This window comes from Peromyscus eremicus, chromosome 16_21, assembly GCF_949786415.1.
Source record: "Peromyscus eremicus chromosome 16_21, PerEre_H2_v1, whole genome shotgun sequence".
In the NCBI taxonomy this organism is placed as follows: Eukaryota; Metazoa; Chordata; class Mammalia; order Rodentia; family Cricetidae; genus Peromyscus; species Peromyscus eremicus.
In genome coordinates, this window is record NC_081432.1 from 47,174,287 (window position 1) to 47,195,035 (window position 20,749).

Below are 20,749 nucleotides of genomic sequence, written 5' to 3' on the forward strand. Positions count from 1 at the left end.
GAGGCTCTGAAGGAAGGTTTTGTGATTAAAAAGAAGATGCAGAGTTGTCAGTCCAGGTTTAACCGTGTTGTAGAATTGGCAGGAAAATGGATGGAGTGTCTGTATGTAATCCCGGCACTTAAGTTTACTGATTTCAGTAATGTTGGGGAAAAAAAAAATCAAGGGCAGTAATTCCTTTTTTAGCTCATAATATCTATTCATTTGCAAATTTGTTTCTGGGAAAGTTTGAATTTTGGCTTTTTGGAAAATGGCTTTTTATTCTACACAAAGGTCATCCTAAAATGTCAACCATCATGTGGCAGTTGCTTGTGTTTCTCTCTCCCCTCCCTTCCCCCCTTTTTTCTTAATGTCTTGAAGAATTTTTTCCAGGATTGTTTTGGAGATCAAATTATTGTTTGTGGTAATGGGAAATTCTTGTTCCTTGAAACCTTAGGCTTTGAGCAAAATATAGAGTACAGTTACATAGAAGAATTAAATTCTTATGTGATTCACTTGTGACCTTTATTAAGTGATTAACAGATTGTCTGCTGGAGGAGTTCAGTTCTTTCTCAGGCATTTACTAAAAAGAACAGTATTGCTCTGGTAGTTACATTCGTTATTAGAGTTTAAAGCCACTATGGTCTCAAAGGACACTGGAATTAACACCAGTTCCATCTAAATAGCTTATGGATATAAGGGATTCATGTATAATATATTATGTGTGTCTGTTTATTTCTATGCTACTTTCAAAATGAATCTAAGGTAGCTCAGTACTCACACACTTTCAAATACTTCATTTGAAATGCAATGCTATCTTGTTCATATTCAATAAAGTTATCACTGGTTGAGGCAAAACTACAAAAGCATCTGGTGGGCAATAGTGGCCACAACGGGGAAGACGAATTATAAACATTACTCACCAGCAAAGCATCTTAATATCACTTCACATTGTGAGACTCTTCATTTAGCATAGTCGCCTCTCCGTGACAGATGACATAAAAACCTACAAAAACATTTAGGAGGAACCTACAGCTGAGATGGAAGGTCTCAGAACAGACTTTCACCTGAGGCTGTATTAATTACTCTTGGGTCTTTCCACCACGGAAATGATACACAGCTGTGCATCAGTTTATAGAAGGAAATTATGCAAAATTTTAAGCTTTGGGTATGTCAGTGATCCACTTCCTGTTGATGACAATGTGAGATTGATTATGACTTGTACAGCAATGAGACACAATTTTTTCTGTTTCTTTTTTCTTTTTCTTTTTTTTTTTTTTGAGACAGGGTTTCTCTGTGTAGCTTTGGGCCTTTCCTGGAACTCACTTGGTAGTCCAGGCTGGCCTCGAACTCACAGAGATCCGCCTGGCTCTGCCTCCCAAGTGCTGGGATTAAAGGCGTGCTCCACCACCGCCCAGCTGTTTCTTTTTTTTTTTTTTTTAAATTCTCAGACAGAGCACATATTAGTGTGTGATGATGGACAAGTCACACAAACTATTTAAAACCCAATGTTGCCATATAGAAAATAGAAATGATATTAATATCAACTAATAAAGAAGAGAACACTAAACTGCCCTGCCTACCAGACTGGAAAGTATTCCAGTTAAATAGCAGGAGGACCTCTTGTAAACAAACAAAGAAAATCAATAAAAAATAAGCATTACGGCATAACATTAAGGTTTTCAGAGTGAACTTATGCTTTCATCATTTAATAATCCAAAATCAAGAAATTTATTGCCATGAAAGGACACTTGTAAATTTAACAGTAAGGTCTTACAGAAATCTATTGAGATGGTAGGGAGAATACTGTGTAAGATGATACTAAATGAAATAAAATTACATAAGACAAAGTACTTAATCTTGAAAATGAGTTAAAATACAGAAGAATCAGCAGATACACCCTAAAAAACAATGTACTCAGAAGGTCTGGGGAGAGGGTGCAGCAGTTAAGACTGCATGCTGCTTAGGTAGAATACCAGAGTTTGGGTCCCAGCACCCACTTAAGGTTACTTACAAGTCCTGTAACTCCAGTTCCTGGTATTTTGATGCTCTCGCTGGATTCCTCTGGCACTGCACTCACATGCTCCAGTTCATATTCCGACACATGTATACACATAATTTTTTAAATTAAATATAAGTTCTTTTAAAAATATACCCAGAACAGGAAGACAAAACAAAACAAACAAACAAAAAGAAACAATTTGAACTAGGAAAATACATAAATTTAAAATCATTTTTAGAATGTAGAAGACCAAAAAAAATGATACAGAAAGGATAAACAAACAACAGAAGAGTAGAGAGGAAGCATCTTTGGGCTGGCAAGATGACTTCATTGATAAAAAGTTTGTGGTCATTTCCAGCATCCACATGGCACATAACAGCCACCTATAACTCCAGTTAAGGGGATCTGCTGCCCTCTTCTGGTGTCTGTGATCAACTGCACTCATGTGCAAATACCCACACATATGTACACATAATTAAATATAAAATGCCGTTTATTTTTTTTTTTTTAAAAAGGAAGAAACAAACTTGGAAAAGTAAAACAAATATAAAGTAAGTATATGCCGGGCAGTGGTGGCACATGCCTTTAATCCCAGCACTCGGGAGGCAGAGCTAGGCAGATCTCTGAGCTACCAACTGAGTTCTAGGAAAGGTGCAAAGCTACACAGAGAAATCCTGTCTCGAAAAACGCCCCCCAAAAAGTAAGTATAGAACCACTGCAATTTAAGGAGTTCAGTAAATTAAATGCTAATTTGGACACGATAAAAGAAAACATTTGAAACAGAGGGGAGAACTGAGGACCTTATCTAGAATACAGTGAGTACAATTAGGTGGCACAATTTTTCAATAAAAATGACAGAATTGAAAAATAAAAGGATTTCTTCTAAAGACTGATAATTGGAACTTAGAGAATGACAGAGTGGATTGTTTGTATTTGATAATCAGTCAGGGTCACTAAAGGAGGTGATGCTTTAGCTTAAGTTAGAATCACAAGAGTCAGCCATGGGATGAGTACTAATTTTCTAATTAAGGAAATCAATTAGCACAAGGGAAATATGAGCCATACATTTTAAGCAACTAAAATAAGGTTGTTGGTGTGGCTGGGAAGGATTTGCATTGTGCTTAAAACACTGAGAAAGCCATACAAACAAGAATTCCACAGGGACTTTCTACAGTCTCTTTTATGTTTAAAAGAAATCTGCCTGCCTGCCTGCTATGTGACAAACGGGCTTGAAGCAGAATAAATCGTGCTCTTAATGACAGAGGTAAGAGATAATGTTGTTGATGGGGGTGGTAGGAGCAACAGTCCACGTGATAAATTAGTGGGCTTTGGACTAATGTAGTTATAGTGGAACGCATGAGCCATTGACTAGTTTTCAAAATGTAAGTCATGAAAGGATGTCAGGAGTTTCAAGTTGGTAGAAAATGGAGTTGCTAAAATGTAGGAATTTCAGCAACTCCAGGATTCAGAGAGATATCCACTTAGGGATTATTATGGTATTCATTACCCACATGCCATCTGCATACGAATTTGCAGAGATCAAAAACTCAATCCTTTTTATGAACAAACTTTCCTTTTTTATGCTTCACTAATAGAAAGTTCTTAGAGATTTGGCTAATGTTTAAAACTCTTTCCTAATAAACCATGTAGTTTATTTCTAACCCTTCTGTTACAATTATATTTAATTTAGGTTATCTTTCTTCTAGCCAAATATAATGAATTCTTAATTATTAAGAACTATTAAGAAACTATTTGTATAATGCCAGTCTTTATAATTCAATATTTTGAGTGTTTGATAATTTAAGTTTGTTCTTAATTTCTTACCAGACTTTCTTGTCTACAGCACTTTTGCTTCTTGGCTTACAAGATTCTTTCTGAAATCAGCCTGGCACTGAGCTGCACTTTTCGAGGCAGTCCTTACTCCCAGCGCCTTTCTTCACACACATTTTATTTATCAATATGCCCCCAAATAGAGACCACAGCCAAATGCTAAGTAGTCTTCAAGTTCTTTGTTTCATACATTCATTTGAAAATGTAACCTGTTGAAGCTGGGTGGTGGTGGTGGTGGTGGTGGTGGTGGTGGTGGTGGTGGCGGTGGCGGCGGCGGCGGCGGCGGCGGCGGCGGCGGCGGCGGCGCACACCTTTAATCCCAGTACTTGGAAGGCAGAGGCAGGCGGATTTCTGTGAGTTTGAGGCCAGTCTGGTCTACAGAGCGAGTTCTAGGACAGGCTCCAAAGCTACACAGAGAAACCCTGTCTCAAAAAACCAAAATTAAAAAAAAGTAACCAAGTACTTGAGCGTCAGTATAGCTGACATTTAATATTGCCTCTATTCTTTTAATCTTAAACAGGCAAAACTTAAAAAAAAAATCAATAAATTATCTTAAAACCAATGTATCCCAACTGTATTCAAACTTATGAGAAGGAATAATATATTCAGTGTATACATTTGAATAGAGATTATAAGTAACTAGAAAAATGACATCTGAGGCAATTTTTGAGTTATAACCCAAACGAAGACAGTTTCTCATTACCAAAGTTAATTATAATTATTTCTTTCACTTCTTAATGGTAAAGCTCATTATAATTGAATAATCAGAGTTAGTATCTCATGCATAATTTGGAATATTCGTTGATTTATTTCTAATCCTTCTGTTACATACCCAGTTTCCAAACCTGCAAAAATCATTAGGATTTTACTGTCATGGTTAATGGGCAGTACCAATTGAAGTCCCCCCAACTTCATAAAATACCCCAACTGGTATTTTATGCCAACTCTTAACCACGTTGGATCACTAAGATTTTCACTGATGTTTCAGCCTTCTAAGGTAACCTTTAATTTCATAATTTAAAAAAATTTTTTGGAATGCTCTAGAATTGGGACTGAGGAGTTCAAGTTCCTCTGAGTTACTGGAGTGTCTTTGAGGGAGCAGATATATATTCCTACCTGGCAACACTGCCCAGTCTGGAGGTATTCTGTTTTCTATTGTTGCTTAGTATTTTGCTTCTGGAGAATTTCACGTTATTGCCTCAAGTCAGTCTCAACATGAAACCAATCTCTTTTTCTTTAATCCCCACTTTAAGTAGTTCTAACAAAATGCGAGAAGATTTTATGTAATACGTAAGAAGAGTTGGGAAGAGTTGAAAGACAGAGAAATGTCCTTATATTTAAGTATCACTATTTTTAATATAATTCTTAAAGTACAGGCAGGAATCCTTCTTCTTTTCCGTTTTTACTTTGAAGATTTTCTGCAACCATTCCCATATTCTTCCTCATGATTTATGTATTTATGTATTTATTTATTTATTTTGCTTTTTCAAGACAAGTTTTCTCTGTGTAGCCTTGGCTGTCCTGGAGCTAGCTCTGTAGACCAGGCTGGCCTCCAACTCACAGAGATCTACCTGCCTCTGCCTCCTGAGTGCTAGGATTAAAGGCGCTCACCACCACTGACCGCTTCCACAGGATAACCTTAAGTGCTCTCTCAGCTGGCCCCATGAGCTCTATCTACTTCAAGTGGCAACCTCAACTAAATTAAAATTGTTACTCTTCTATTGGGCAAACAATCTTATTTATGTCTTTAGTTGCTTTGATTAAGATCTAGTTTCTTTCTATATATACACAAATAGTCCATAGTGATGTGATGTTTTGATAAGCCTGAGGTGTTTTCTATACTATACTGCTCGACATATTTTTACTCTTCTACTTATTTATTCATCAAATGTTTATTTTGGGAACTGAAAAGTTTGTTAAGCAGAAATTTAAAGCATACAACAGAAGCAGCTGTCCTAAGAGAAATAATTAGCTTGTTTGTATAAATGCTAAGTTTGCATACAGAATATGCAAATATTTAGTGTAGGTAGTTTGGAAGAGAGTGGTGGGCCTCTCAGTATCAAAGACAGTTGTGTGCTTCAAAAATCTTATTTGGCTGAGGTAGAGTGGGATTTCTGAGGGAGGCAATGTTCAAGCAGAACCCAAAGTCATCGCATTATTTAGTGGATGGAGTACCTAGGCAATGACAGTCACTGGGAGGGGAGAGGAGGGAATGAAGAGGAAGAGAATTAAGTCTGTCCTCTTTGCAAGCCATGGGAGGTGAGCTTTGCAAGAAAGGTTGTGGGGTAGGGAAAGGCAGGAGGGTGTCAAATGCTGAAGGGATCAAGATGAACATGACAGTTTCTAAGAGGTAACTCACTTTCAAGAGTTTCATTTAAGGAAAAAAGTCCAAAGTCACATTGCTTGATGTTATTGGGTGAGTGGGAAGTGAAACCCAAGGATAGTGTTGTGAAAGTTTTCCATTACAAGAATTGTTCAGATAAAGAAACAGAAAGTAAAGATTTTTCTTTGTTTTTATATGCATTCTTTAATAATCAGAAACCAGGAACTTTTCCTAAAGAACATTTTTCATGGGTCTAGAGAGGCTGGCATGAACGTAGACTTGAGATAGTCAGAAGCTCTACAATATAAAAGTAACAAAGAAAAAAGGAAAAGTAACAAATAACAAAGGAAAGTTATTTAAGGTGAGCATATTCCAGGCACACTGCTGAAGTTTTGGCATGGAATTGCAAGGGAGCATCGCATGTCATGTACGCTCAATGAACAGGAATGCCTGGACATATATTGGCAACATTTCACAACTCCATGGGTACTAGGAAATATCCAAGGCCTGCAGTTGTTTGAAGGATGGATGGAGTAGGGTTTTACTTAACATGTTGGAGGTACTGAACTCAATTCTCAACAATATCTTCTTAATGCTTTCAACAAGAAACAGTTTCATGGAAAACTAATCAAGGTAGAATTGTCTTCAAAGTTCAGTGAAATGGGAAAAATAACTTTTGATCTTCTATTTCTAGCCCTATTGTTGAAGTGGGATATCAATATAAGTAACCAAATGGATTCAAGAAAAATGAAATCAGAACATCTGATAGTTCAGTCTAAAGTACTGATACATGGGGTGAAGATATGATTTTGTGGATATAAATGGCATATAAGTGCCAAGGCAGAGGAAGGAACAACACATCTAAACTTCTGGCTTCGTTTATGTTGGCATAGATGCTGAATACAGATGTTGGTAAGGTAAAAACGCATTCTCCTGTGCATATGAAACAATAAGTATTCCATTTTTGAACATCTAAATTAAGATTCCTTTGAGAACATATAGTCAAAATTCCTTTATACTTCAAAGAAATCATCAAGACAGAAAAATAAAAGAGTAGAAAAGCTTGCTAAAGAGAAACTCATGCATGTTAAAAGTAGGTTTAACTTTTAATGCATGTAATAAATATAATCATTTTAAATTTCCAAAAAGGAGTAAGGTCAGAGATAATTTAAAATCTCCAACTATATATTCATGTACAAGATCAAATGCACAGCCAGGAGTTGGAAATGCAGATCCAGGGGGCCACAATGCAGGAATGATACATCCAGTGTGGGGCAGAGCTGGAGTCAGCATGGAATCACTAAGTCGGGGATGCTGAACATCTGTAACTGTCGAACACACCAAGAAAATGGCAATGCATGCCTTCCTTTTCTATGCCTCTTGTAGCAAAGCATAGCAGATAAATACTTGAAAGAGATTTGTGAAATTATCCATCACATTCAAACTATCCTTCCTCAGAGGAAACGTACTTCAGGATTCTTTCTTTGGTAGCAAAAATTTTACATTTATCTTTAATATATGTTAACATGTATATATACAAACATAGATGGCATAAATTTCTAGATAAACAGTTATATCTGCATATCAATAGATACAAGCTATTGTGTTTTATTTGGGACTGGTGTTGAACCTATGGCCTCAAAAAGTAAGGTAGGCCCTCATCCATCGATCTATTAGCTCCAGCCTTGCTTTATTTTTTATTTGGAGACAGCTTCATTACTTTGCAACGCTGACTTTTAATTTCCTATCTGCCTTCCTCAATCTCCAGAATATCTAATAATACAGATTTGCTCTTCATTGTTGTTTTGTTTTGTTTGAGATACCTTCTTTCTACATATCCCCACCAGGTTTTAAACTAACTGTTCATCTCAGGCTGACCTCAAATTTGGAATTCTCTTGACCTAACATTCCAAATACTGAGATTACAAAGCTGTATCACTGAAGTAGAATGTTATTTTAAGGTGTTTTACTTTTGTTTATGTTGTATTTGTTTAATTCTGTGAAGCTGTGTTACTGTGCCTGTGTAAAACACCTGATGGTCTAATAAAGAACTGACCAGTAGCAAGGCAGGAGAAAGGACAGGAGGGAATGGCAGGCAGAGAGAATAGAGAGAGAGAGAGAGAAATCTAGGGGAGAAGAAAGAGATAAAGGATCAAAGAGAGATGGAGGAGATCTAGGAGCCAGAGAAGAAGGAGGACTCCAGGGACCAGCCACCCAGCTATACAGTAAGCCACAGAGTAAGAGTAAGATTTACAAAAGTAAGAGAATGGAGAAAAGCCCAGAGGCAAAAGGTAGACAGGATGATTTAAGTTAAGAAAAGCTGACTAGAAATTAAGCTAAGCTAAGATTGAGTATTCATAATTAAGCATAAGCCTCTGTGTGTAGATTTATTTGGGAGCTGGGTGGCAGGACTCCCCAAAAGAGTAAAATACTAACAACAACATACTATCATGTCCAACTGCATTAAAATATATTTATTCCATGTATAGTTTCCAGAAATAAAATAATTAAATTATATAAAAATAAGAAATGTGAAAGAAAAAATGTTTTTTATGAGATTCACAGGGACTAAGTTAGCACTTAAAATCAAATGAATAAAAAAATAGGAAATTAAAATGTGATGACAGGAATACCATGTCCATGGTTTAAATATTTATTTAACAAAGACATCAAATGATATTTTTGAAGTGGTCATTTACTTGAGCTCTAAATTGAAGCACTCTATAAACTAGAGCATTAAGTAAAAGTCATTAATCTGAATATGTATGGTAACTTACAATCTTTATGAAGGGCTACCTTGTAAAGTTAATATTTATATGTTTCTTAATCTTATATATCTGACTAAGAGCAATTGCAAGGCCTCTTTCACACATATAAAATATCTTTTTTTATTTCCTACCATATCTCCAGAATTTAGAGTCTCATCTGGGGTTTTGTGGATGTATATTTCATGTTCATATATACCATCCATTCAATAACCTTGAAAAATACTCCTTTCTGGAAAAACTTCATCCAATATGTAGAAGCTTATGAGTATGCTTGCTATATTTACTTCAGTATACACTATGACGTCTGGGGTTTTGTAAGCAAGATAAATCATATATCATTACTTGCAAATGGATCTAGAAAACTCCTAAATATTGATTGGATACACGATGTTTTGAAACAACCAAATAGCATTTTACATACTGAAAACAGTCACATATATGAAGGCATGTGCGTAAATCTATAGGGCCTTCCATCAGACTAGGGCAAGGACTTTTGTTCTGAGGAGGTAGTCCGTGCACTCAAGGCCCAAAGTCCAGTCTGAAACTTCAGAACAAAGTGATTTTAGAACATAGAGAGTTTTCCAGAACTTGCCTTTTTTTCAACAACTTCAGACATCATATTCTGAAGCATGAGCTGCATTCCCAAGTTGCCCATTTCCTAGTCTCATCCACACTGAGAGTTAGCCTACATGCCAATTCAAGTGGCCTTCACTTTCTTCATTGTGTTAACCACTGCTTTGAGAATGGGCATCATCCTAGATTGCTGTATAGAACTTGGCCTTCGCTAGCTATGTTCCTTGCTTAGGGAGGACACCTTGGCTGAATGTTAACTAATGGTAAGAGTAGTTGATGTCTTAGAAAAACGCAGAGATTGTTTACCATCTATCTTTATTTGTTCCTGAAAAGTAACCTACAAGATTAAGGAAACACTGAGTTAGTGTCCTTGTTATCTTAGACACCAAAGACACTATGTCTCAGAATCATTTTCATTAAGAAAGTCGGGCCTGATATCTATTTTAGTAAATGTATGTCATGTGTATATATAACATGTATATATAGGATATCTATTTTAGTAAATGTATGCCATGCATATGTATAACATGTATTTATAACTGTTCTGCAGTAAGTGATAGAAACATGAGGGTGGTAATGAGATGTGACCAGAACCACTTACTTGATAATTTCTGAATCCTCCGAAAATGCATCTCTTCTCCAATATAATGAATAAGGTAAAAAACAAACAAACAAACAAAAAAAAAAACCATACATCAAAGACAGAAAAACCTCTTTCTCAGGAGGAGAGATTGTACGAGCCAGGGGGAACCCACTGTGGAAGCTCATGACTGGCATCTAGGGAGCCTGCCTGAGACCAACCTAGCTCCTCTGCATGTGTGTGACAGTTGTAGAGATTGGTCCTAGCAATAGGATCAGGAGCTACCCTTGGTGCTTGAGCTGGCTTTTGGGAACTTATTTACTATGCTGTGTTGCCTTGTCCAGCCTTCATGCAGGGAGAAGTGCTCGGACCTGGCTCAACTTGATGTGCCATGCTTTGTTGAAACATGTGGTCGTTCTGGCCCTTTCTGAACAGAGATGGAGGAGGAGTGGATGAGAGGAGAGAGAGGAGAAACTGTCAGAATGTAAAATAATTGAAAAAAAATTAATTAATTTTTTTTTAAAAAAGGAGAGAATTACACCTCTCTCACTTTCAAGGAATAAAAGCAAACCTTGAGACCTGGCAACTCTAGGTACCAGTATTTTCTGTAAAAAAGAAAGTATCTGATTTATTACCTATGGCTTATATATTTACTTGTTGGTCAAACAACCATTTATATAATATTTTAAATTTGAATAACATTTATTTTCTATTAATGTTATAACAATAAATCAAAATAATTTATGAAATGATATATTAATTATTTATGGAAGGTCCTATTAAATAATTCCTTTAAATAATGTAATGTTTTTATGAAATAGCTTATAAAATTTCCAGTAAGCCTAAATGTAGTAACATTGCTTTAAATCAAATTATTCTATGGCTTGCTGTTAAAATAATAAGTGAGAAATAACTTGGCACATTTTAAACTTCCATATAATATGAGCTATAATTTAAAATTATAGAAGAATAATTTTATTACAATTTCTAAGAAAATACATATTACCATAATGTATATGAGAGTAAGACCTATCAAAATATCAAACTTAAGACTGCCTTAAAAGTAATAGACTTCTATATGGAAAGTCTTTGTTGGTTCTGTCAGTAAAGTTCTCATGAGCAAGCATGAGAACCCTGGAGCAGATTCACAGCGCACACTTAGAAGCCTCTAATCCCACAAAAACAGCACCTCTAAGCCCAGTGCTGAGTCTGGAAATGGGAGGATTACTGGGTATGGAAAGGCAGCCAGCAAAGCTAATCAGCGTGTTTAAGACCAAGGAGAAACTGACTCAAAAAATACTGGAGAGAGCAATTGAGGAAGACCTCTGAGATCAACCTCTGATCTCCATACATTTACACACATGTTCAAGCACACCCATACAAATATATATGTATATATATATATATATATATATATATATATATATATATATATATATGTGTGTGTGTGTGTGTGTGTGTGTGTGTATGCATATATATATGCATATATACACACACACCCACACAGAACACAGGCACAAATGAACATAAGTGAAATTCTATTCTTGGAAACATTTGGGTACTGATGGTTTGGTTGCCGACACTTTGAACTTAGAGGTCCAAAGAAGGACTCAATCTGCAGGAAATGGGTGTGGTGTGAGTAATTTTTCAAAAGGGAAACCATCTACCTGCTTATTCACACTTAGGAGCTTTCAGCAGATTGCTTATCAAATCACACCCTCACGCGACCACTGTTTCATACAACAAGTTTGCTAGCATCTTAGCAATTTGGCTACCTCTAATTTTTTCTATCCTATCTACTCTCCATTAGTCAATTAAAGTACATATTTGAAATTTAAGTCATGAATCTTTGTCTCTTGTTTAAATCTCTTAAAATCTTTCACATTTTATCAGGTACAGCTTAATTTCACAATTCCTAGTAAAGCAATAGGTGTTTTCTTTTCTATCCACCTGGTTCCCCCACCATCCTAATGTCCAGGAACACTCTTTGTATGTCTCCTCTTAACTTTATGATCAATAATTATTAACTTGGTGTACAACAGAACCTTAACACATGATTGCTCCCAGTTTCCATCACTGACTAGAACGATAGCTCAGTGGTTAAAACACTTGCTGCTGTTGCAAAGGACTGGCTTTTTGTTCCCAGAGCCAACATAGCAACTTATAACTGTCTGAAAATATAGTCCATGGGGAATCCAACACCTTCTTCTGGACTCTACAGACACTGAAGACATATGGTGCACATAAATGCACACAGGCAAACACTCTTATGGATGGACTAAAATAAACTATCTTCAAATCCCTATGTCCTCTAACCAAAGCTTTAACTTCCCTCATCACTTCTGTTTCCCTTAAGAAAATCTGGCTTCACAGACAACATCTGCCTCATTCCCTTTTGTGTTTTGTCTTGCTGCTTTGTTTCCAGTGAAGCATGAGGGGACAAATCTCTGTCTGTCACTGTCATACCCTTGTGGCCCCCTTTGAAGCCCCTTCATACAGGACCCCTCTGCCTGTCAGAAACTTGGCCAGAAAGAACCCCATCTCTGTTCTAGCTTGGAAAAAGCAGAAATAATTTCATGTAAAGACTGTTCAGTTCAGTTATATTTCAGATTCTCTGAGATCTTGTCAGGTCCCATTAATATCAAAGCTTATGAAAATAAGAGGTTTTTTTCTGAAGCAAAATGTACTAGAACAAGCAAGAAGAAAGCATCATATTTTAGCACTGGTATACTGACATAAATGAAGAAAGAAATACATTCAACTACTGCTTTACTATTGAAGTTATATTGAATTGTAGGATTGCATGTACTATGTATGTGTTCATGTATCTATTTTTCTCATTACTAATCAATAAAAAATATTTTTAAAGAAAATCACTGTTACTGATTTACAATAATTAAGTAGTTCATGCATGAAAATATGCAAAAAGGCCATACACTTGGATAATTTATGCAAAATATTTACCAAAAAATTCCTGTGTGATTTTTTTTTTTTTTTTTTTAGTTTTTCGAGACAGGGTTTCTCTGTGTAGTTTTGCGCCTTTCCTGGAACTCACTTGGTAGCTTAGGCTGGCCTCGAACTCACAGAGATCCACCTGGCTCTGCCTCCCGAGTGCTGGGATTAAAGGCGTGCGCCACCACCGCCCGGCTTCCTGTGTGATTTTGCACATTGATGATTTCTAACATGGAACCATATGTCCTTTTTGGTAAATGTTCCCAGAAAACAGTAACTAAATAAGAATTAAAATGGTGATATGATGGTATGGATGTGCCACAAATTATCTGTGGCCTTTGCACATAATTAACATGTGGTTTTCAAATATGTATTTTAAACGTTCTATGGAAATACATTGTTTTATAAAGTTATTTTAATATTAATGTTTGAAATAAAGATAAATATATAGCTTTATTACAAATGTGTATATATACATATGTATACATACATATCTAAAATATCACATAAATTATGAAACTTTTCCACTCCATATATGCTCTTAAACCCTCTTGTGAGCATGCTAGTGTCACATGCTTGATTATTTAATGCTTTATCTGTTTGTAGAAGCATCTTGGGTACCTAATAAAGTAATTTCTGCTAGAGTATTTGGCAAAGTAAAATTCTGTTTTACTAGTATGAGAAAGAACATCTTTATCCCTATTTTCAGGCATATAAATTTGATAATGAAACCTAAAAATAATGTATAACAAGGACTAACCATTGACATCTTAAAATTTAATGAGTTTCTTGGGTTCCTGGAATTTTAAAAACTTCTTTATTTCATTTAAATATTTTCCAATATCTATCAATTTATTAAGCCACTTTAATTCTTGAGCTCTTTGGAAGTCATCATGTAGTCATTGATTCTGTTCTTTAGAAAACTAAAATATTTATAATTAATGGTAAATATTGTTAAAGTGTTCTTGATCATCTTAGCTAGTGTGTACAATTTAAGATTATAGTGTATATAATTTAAAAAATTATAGCCTTTGATAATGCATGCTACTTCTAGAGACACTTTTGATGGTGAAAATGTCAATCTTTGCCTCTTTCTCCTCTGCCTTTTCATAAAGTGTTTGGATATATGAGCACTTAGCATACGCTTGTGAAGTGAGAATATGCAAATATCAAGTCTTCATACATTTCAAAAAGTTAGAAAAATTAGAAAACCACCGAAATAAAAGAAAATATTCTAATAGTGGTGGTCTAACTTTCTCTTTAGGGTCTACATATTTTTTCAAATTTATTATGCAGAAAAATGTCTTTATATGCAGAATCATTGTGCCCGATTTTTCCAATTAATATGAAAGTCAACGACAAATTCAGAAATTATACAGCAGCCGAAATGTGAATCTAAAATACATTAACTCTTATCAACTTGCTTCATAGAATATGTGGTGGCTTCTTAACAGAATTTACTTGTCTCCACTATCTTATGTCAACCAAATGGTGGACCTTTTTCATTTACCAACAGGCAATGTATTTGATATTCTCTCCTGTTACATTTTGAGAAATAAAATCTCATTAAAGTTTTTTAGTTGTGTTACTTAAAAATACATTATCGGGGGGTGAATATGTTGTTCAGCGGTAAAGTTCAAGTTTATCCTATGTTATATAGCAAGTTCCAGGACAGCCAGGGGTACATGAGATCCTTTCTCATACGAACAAAATGAGAAAATAGAAGTTCGTATGTAATAGGAAAAACAATATATAAGTATATATGTATGTAATATACATATATACTTATATATACATAGGTAAAACACAGATCTGTTGGTGGTTGTAGGCAAATGAGTATTTCAGGGAGACAAAGACAACTTAATATTTTGAGGTGTAAGTGCTTTCTGGTGCTGTTGTTGAAATTGAAATTCTAGAGGGGCTTTACTACAGGCATTACTGGAGGAGTGGATCTTTCTCTTGGAGGCAGTCTTGAACAAGGTTATAGCTCCCCATGCCCTGGCAAAAAGTAGTAGAGTTCCAACAGTGTATAAACAGGGCATAAATCTTGGGGTTTTGTGAAAAGCAACAATGGCCTGGATTAGGGTGACGGTGGTGGAAATGCAAAGGAAAGTCTGCAAATTATGAAGCCAGTCTGTGTATTAAATGATACTTTTAATGCCTGCTACCCAGTGTCATCTTATTGTCCATATATTTAAAATAAACACATTAGTAAAATAATGAGATGTGTTTTAACTTTTCGATAAATTAAATCACATGAGTGTCTCCCTCAACAAAATTTCCATAACTGATAATTAAGGATCAAAAGTCATGTCTAAAGTCATTTGTTTCCTAAGGATCTGATATTTAATCAAGTCATAGGGCTAGACTTAAGGAAAACAACTTTCAAGGCCTTTCTTTCCACCATCTAACTTTCAGAAACTTCTGCTTTTAGCAAGTAGCACAGTGAATGACTGAGGGAAGAACCCTAAAACTTGCTAGTCATCTTCAATCATTTTGGGCTTTCTACATGAACAGCTGTTTACCCACCGCTTCACCAATGCCATCAACATAAAGACAGAGGAAATAACTCGCTGTTTCCATAAGCCATGTACCATATGCATATATGCACTATTATGCTGTACTTTTTCATTTGATTTCACAGCTTGCTTTTCATTGCTTTCACCAGAGCAGAGCATCTTTTTATTTGGTTATTTTCCTTGTGTAACTAATGTAGTATATTATCTTTGCCAATGCAGACTGTATGAATATGAATCAACCATTCATGAAGATTTATTTTATCCAGAAACCATAGTACTACAAACTACATTGACCACGTGAGAGCACGCTAGTGAAATAGCTTTGTCTCTTACATTTGAATGATCTGATTGGCCTTTATTTTCATTAGAAGCAAAGATAATGCCATCATCAAAGAAATGAAAGGCAACATAAATGTTTTGAAAATAACCCATCATGAAATGTGGAATATTTGTTGTAAAATGTTTTTTATTAAAATTAAACAAAAGAGGTTTATATTTTGTAACAGGTTGGAATGCAGATATTGTATAGAAATACACCTGGTTAGGTAACAGCATATTTCATTTTCAATTTGACACTTTAATCTTAATTAATAGGCCTAGAATATTTTTAAATTCCACCATAGGTGTTCATTTGGCTTCTAAGAAAGGAAATCAGTGATGTATCTTTCATATTATAGGTAATTTGTCTATAACAGGACCACATATTAATTGTCATTTTTGGCTTCAGATATAGCTTAGTGGTAGAGTGCTTGTCTAATGTATATTAAGACCCTAGGTTTGATCCTCACTACAAAAACAAAAACACAATGCTTATCTTTAAAAACTTGCTAGTTAAATTGTATTGCCACAATAATCACCAATTACACTTTAAACTTTTGTTTGTGTATGATGTAATTCAATCTATAAATATTTGAAGGATTTATTTTCTTAGATATTATAACCAAGGATGAAGCGTCAACACTAATGTTCATTAGGATATAATACATTCATCAATAAATATTAATGACAGATGGTCGCTAAACTTCAAGACTGAAGTATCATTTGTATTTTAAATATTTTTGAGATATAGAAATTACTTGGCTATAAAAGCAAGATAATAACCTAAATTTGGTTTTTAAAAACAAACATTTGACTTTTACTTGTGTTTGTGAAATTGTTAGAAATTTAGTGATACTCTTTAACTTATCCTATTAGTGAATTAGCAATACCCATAACCTTAAGCATCAGGATCACATACTTCCCTTAATGATGCAATATTTCCTCAGAAGGTCGATTACAGGCTATTGCCATACTGCCACTGAGATTAACAATGGTCTTCCATCAAATTGGTTCTGTCATTACCCTGTAACTTCAAAGTTGTATACATGGGATAAACGTTTTCTATCATCCTTTTACGTTCTTGTGTCCAAACTACCTAAGTGTGGTAGTAGAACCCCTAATGGTATTATGAGTAGATATACTCTGAAATAAATATGGAAAATGATTAAAACTTGCAGTCCATGCAAGTTAAATTATAATTTTAAGTTGAAATGTGGTGTATAATGTTAATAAAACCACTAATATTTGTTTGCTATTGAAGATACAGTGACATTTCAATTGCATAACAGTTTTAAATATACAGTAGTGAATAACTATAGGTAAAATTTTATAAATAGCAAATGTAGTGGTAATTAGGTACTTCTATGCTCAGTGAAGAATGATACAGCACATAGTTTACACATGAATGAATGAATGAAAGATGTTGGTAGGAATATAAAAATAGTGATGGATTTTATTTTATCAAGTAAACTGACATTTTATAAATATTTCCATTTTCTATCCTTGGATATTATCCAAAGTGACAAAAGGAGACACATATTTAGACTTCTCAAATATCTCTGGATGTGAATTTTTTAGTGGAAGACCTAAAAAGACTTTCTGGGGTCATAATTGGATGAGATTTTGATTGGACAGACAACATGCTAGCCTTTTTTTTTTTTTCTTACACAAAAGACAAGAGTTGGTAGAATTGCTGCTTACAAAATACATGGCAAATAAGTTGTATTTTAGCAGAAATCCATTTAAAAATTGAGGAGAAAAGGGCCCAGGAGTAAAACTTTTTGTCAAATTTTCACTCTCCACTTTTGAGTATTAAGTATCTAGAGATCAGTAATGTAATAGCAAGTACCACAATATCATTCTCGGTAGGAATTTTCTTTCCCTACCTGACTGTTAGGAGTTAGAGCCGTCTAGCATTCCATATGCTAGGCTTGGTTTTTACTAGATCACTCTAACAGTTCAGTGAGCACAGCACTAACCCGGAGGCCTGAGGATATAATCCACTTAAGCACATGAAAATTTTGTAAATGCACTTCACAGAAGCTGATCCACGGATTGAATAATTTTCATCTCCACACTTCCGTTCCAATTGTCTGTTAGGCACAGATAATGTTTTTGTCTTTATTTGTAGCTTTATTTCAGAACATTTAAATAACAAAAACCTAGATTCTTTTGTTTGAACAAAAATTTTAAAAAGAAAACATAGCTTTACATGTGGTTAGAGAAAGTGTGGAACTGGTTAAGTCAGGGCAGGGAAGAATCAGAATTGCTGAGCCTACCAGAGCCTCGAGTCAAACCAAAGGCTACCTCACCTTTGGATGAAAAAAAAAAAAATCCATCCTCTGAATACTCACCTTAGAAAGTTAGATTACAGAGTTGTTCATTCCTTTTGAAGATACTGGAAACTTTGTTGGGGTGACAAGTGTTTAACCAGAGACAGCAGAGACCCAGTCAGGATTCTTTGAGGAACAACAGTTAATAGTGTGGTTGTATTTTTTTTTCTTCTGCTATGTGGCTTCAGAACATTATCAAGAGAAGTGTACAATATGTTCCGTTACTTGAGTTGACTTACCATCGGATGTATCACTTACTGGCTGTTATTCTTGTTTCTTAAAAGCTGTTCATGATGCAGACTTTCTAGCTTAAGTTTAGACAAATTCCAAGCAGATCAGACTAGGCAAGTTAGAACTGTGGATTTATCATCAATAACTTCCAGGTCTGTGGAGGAACATGTTGCATGAGACAGGAATGTAATTTGTGAGAAATGTCTACACACAGGCTTTCATATACCTTTATTCTGTCTTTAGAATTTGGAATGATGGGAGATCATACAATTAAAAGTCAGCGACCTCGATCTGTCCATGAAAAAAGGGTCCCTCAGGAACAAGCTGACGCTGCTAAATTTATGGCACAAACTGGTAATACGTTAGTTACATTTTTCTATTGATTGTTGTTAATTTAATGGAACCACTGCATGTTTTCATGATCCTTTGCTGCACATTTGTCAGTTTTTGGAGCTGATTTTTTTTTTTGAGCCATTTTTTTTGTCACCAGTTAAAGTCCATAAATAAAGTAGCTATGAATGAAAAGTACACAGAAAAAAAAAATGTGTAAGGCTTACTTTGCTTTTGGTATAGGATGCTTTAGGATTTACATATTATTATTTCCTTATGTTAATTAACCACTAAAATGCATCATTACACTCTTAAAGGACAGCAATAAAGTTACTTTTTCAAGAATTATTTGATTTGAGACTTTCATGAGCTATAATTTAAATAGGACTCAGATGATGAAATTTAATGTAACAAAGTTTGATACATTAAATACTCTTCCATATGTTATATTATCTATAAATATTGCCTAATTGTTAAAATATATAGAAATTAGATGTTTTATAATTTAATATACAATTTGAAAATAAATTTGTTGCAGAAGATAAATAGTAAAAAGTTGACCATCTAATTAAATATCAACAAAACTAACTTTCTGGCTTCTAAAATTCTTTAATCCTACATCAGTCAAATTATTTTTCAAACTCCCTACAAATTTGAATGTGACGGAAAAGTATGTTATTTGACATAATTTTTGAAATTCACGGATATATGTGAATAGTTATATACATGTAGAGTTTATGCTTTAATAATCTATAGAGTTTGACAGATCCCAGTGGGTCATAATTTGGCTGCTCATAGTAAGTATTGCAGAGTTCTGCCCAGGAACCCTGCAGGGGAACATTTTCCCAGCTGGAGATGTTTACAGCTGTGTTGCAAACATGCTCAGCCTTTGTTTGCTTTTCTTTTACAAAACTTAGAACTCAGTTTACCTGTGTTTTCACACAATTTTCTGCATTCCATTCTTGTCTGTTTTGTCGTTAGCAGGAAGCCATGAGTATACGACCAGATCTGTGACATGATATTCAGACAGGTTTTAATGAAATTCTCCAAGAGAATGGACGTGCTCTTCAGTTCATGTGTTCTTTGTCAGAGTGTTTATTTAGAACACTGTACATGAACTTAATGCTTAGAAATTCAAATATTAATACTGAATTGAATTCTTGGTAATAGATGAATGGTCTATTTTAATATATTAATTGTAACTCAGCTCACAGCAGGATATGTAGAATTAATAATTCTATAAGTGTATAGTTTAAATTTTAAAAATAATATATGATGTGGCCAGATCCAGAAATGAAGAGCACTTTCTTTGCTGGATTGCTTCTGGTGTACCTTACTTAAGAGGAGATTTATATTTTAACCAGTTGCTTACTCAAGTCCAAAAATGGATTATGTGGTTCAAATGGATTTCCAAATTTCTAAATGTGTTTTTGTCTGATACCAAGAGCAAAATAATTGAAGCAGGGAGCAGAGAATCAGGGATTTCTACTCTCAGTAGAAGAGATAAAACGTGGGCTGACCACTCAGTACCTTAGGCATCTCCCTGTGAGAACACATCTGCTTTCTGAGAAATGTGTCCTTCTTTTATGCCAAAGACATAGCAAATATTGGTTTACCATAGTGCCTAAAACTTGTCACCACGGGGAGTGAAATGGAGAACCATAGGTTTAAGTTTCCAATGCTCTAGTAACTTTAGTTTGTGCATTCAATATTATGCAATTTTTGTTTAAATTCTGTTTACTAATATTTGCATACATTAAGAAAATTCAATTTCTTCAGCCAAAACATTTTGAAATCTCAAATGTTAAGAAATATTGATTTGTAAAAAGAGGAATTGTTAATCACAATTTTTACATGTATTTCTGATTTTCCAGTCATTGTTTTTCTACACTATGTATATTCTTTCACTAAGAAGTGATTTGGTAAGTAGATGACACATAGATTAAATAGATCTGGGGCTAACTTTAAAGCCACTTACACATACTGTTATCTTCTCAGAAAGGCCATGCCATAT

The 20,749-nt window shown here is 34.8% G+C and overlaps 1 protein-coding gene across 1 annotated transcript in view; it reads left to right on the top strand.

Moving 5' to 3' along the window:
* Positions 1-20,749, top strand: part of Adgrb3 (adhesion G protein-coupled receptor B3) — a 708,652-nt gene that overhangs the window by 239,408 nt on the left and 448,495 nt on the right. The window contains exon 3 of the mRNA XM_059281371.1: positions 18,649-18,759. Within this exon, the coding sequence (XP_059137354.1) occupies positions 18,649-18,759 (111 nt within the window). The remainder of the gene's footprint in view (positions 1-18,648; positions 18,760-20,749) is intronic.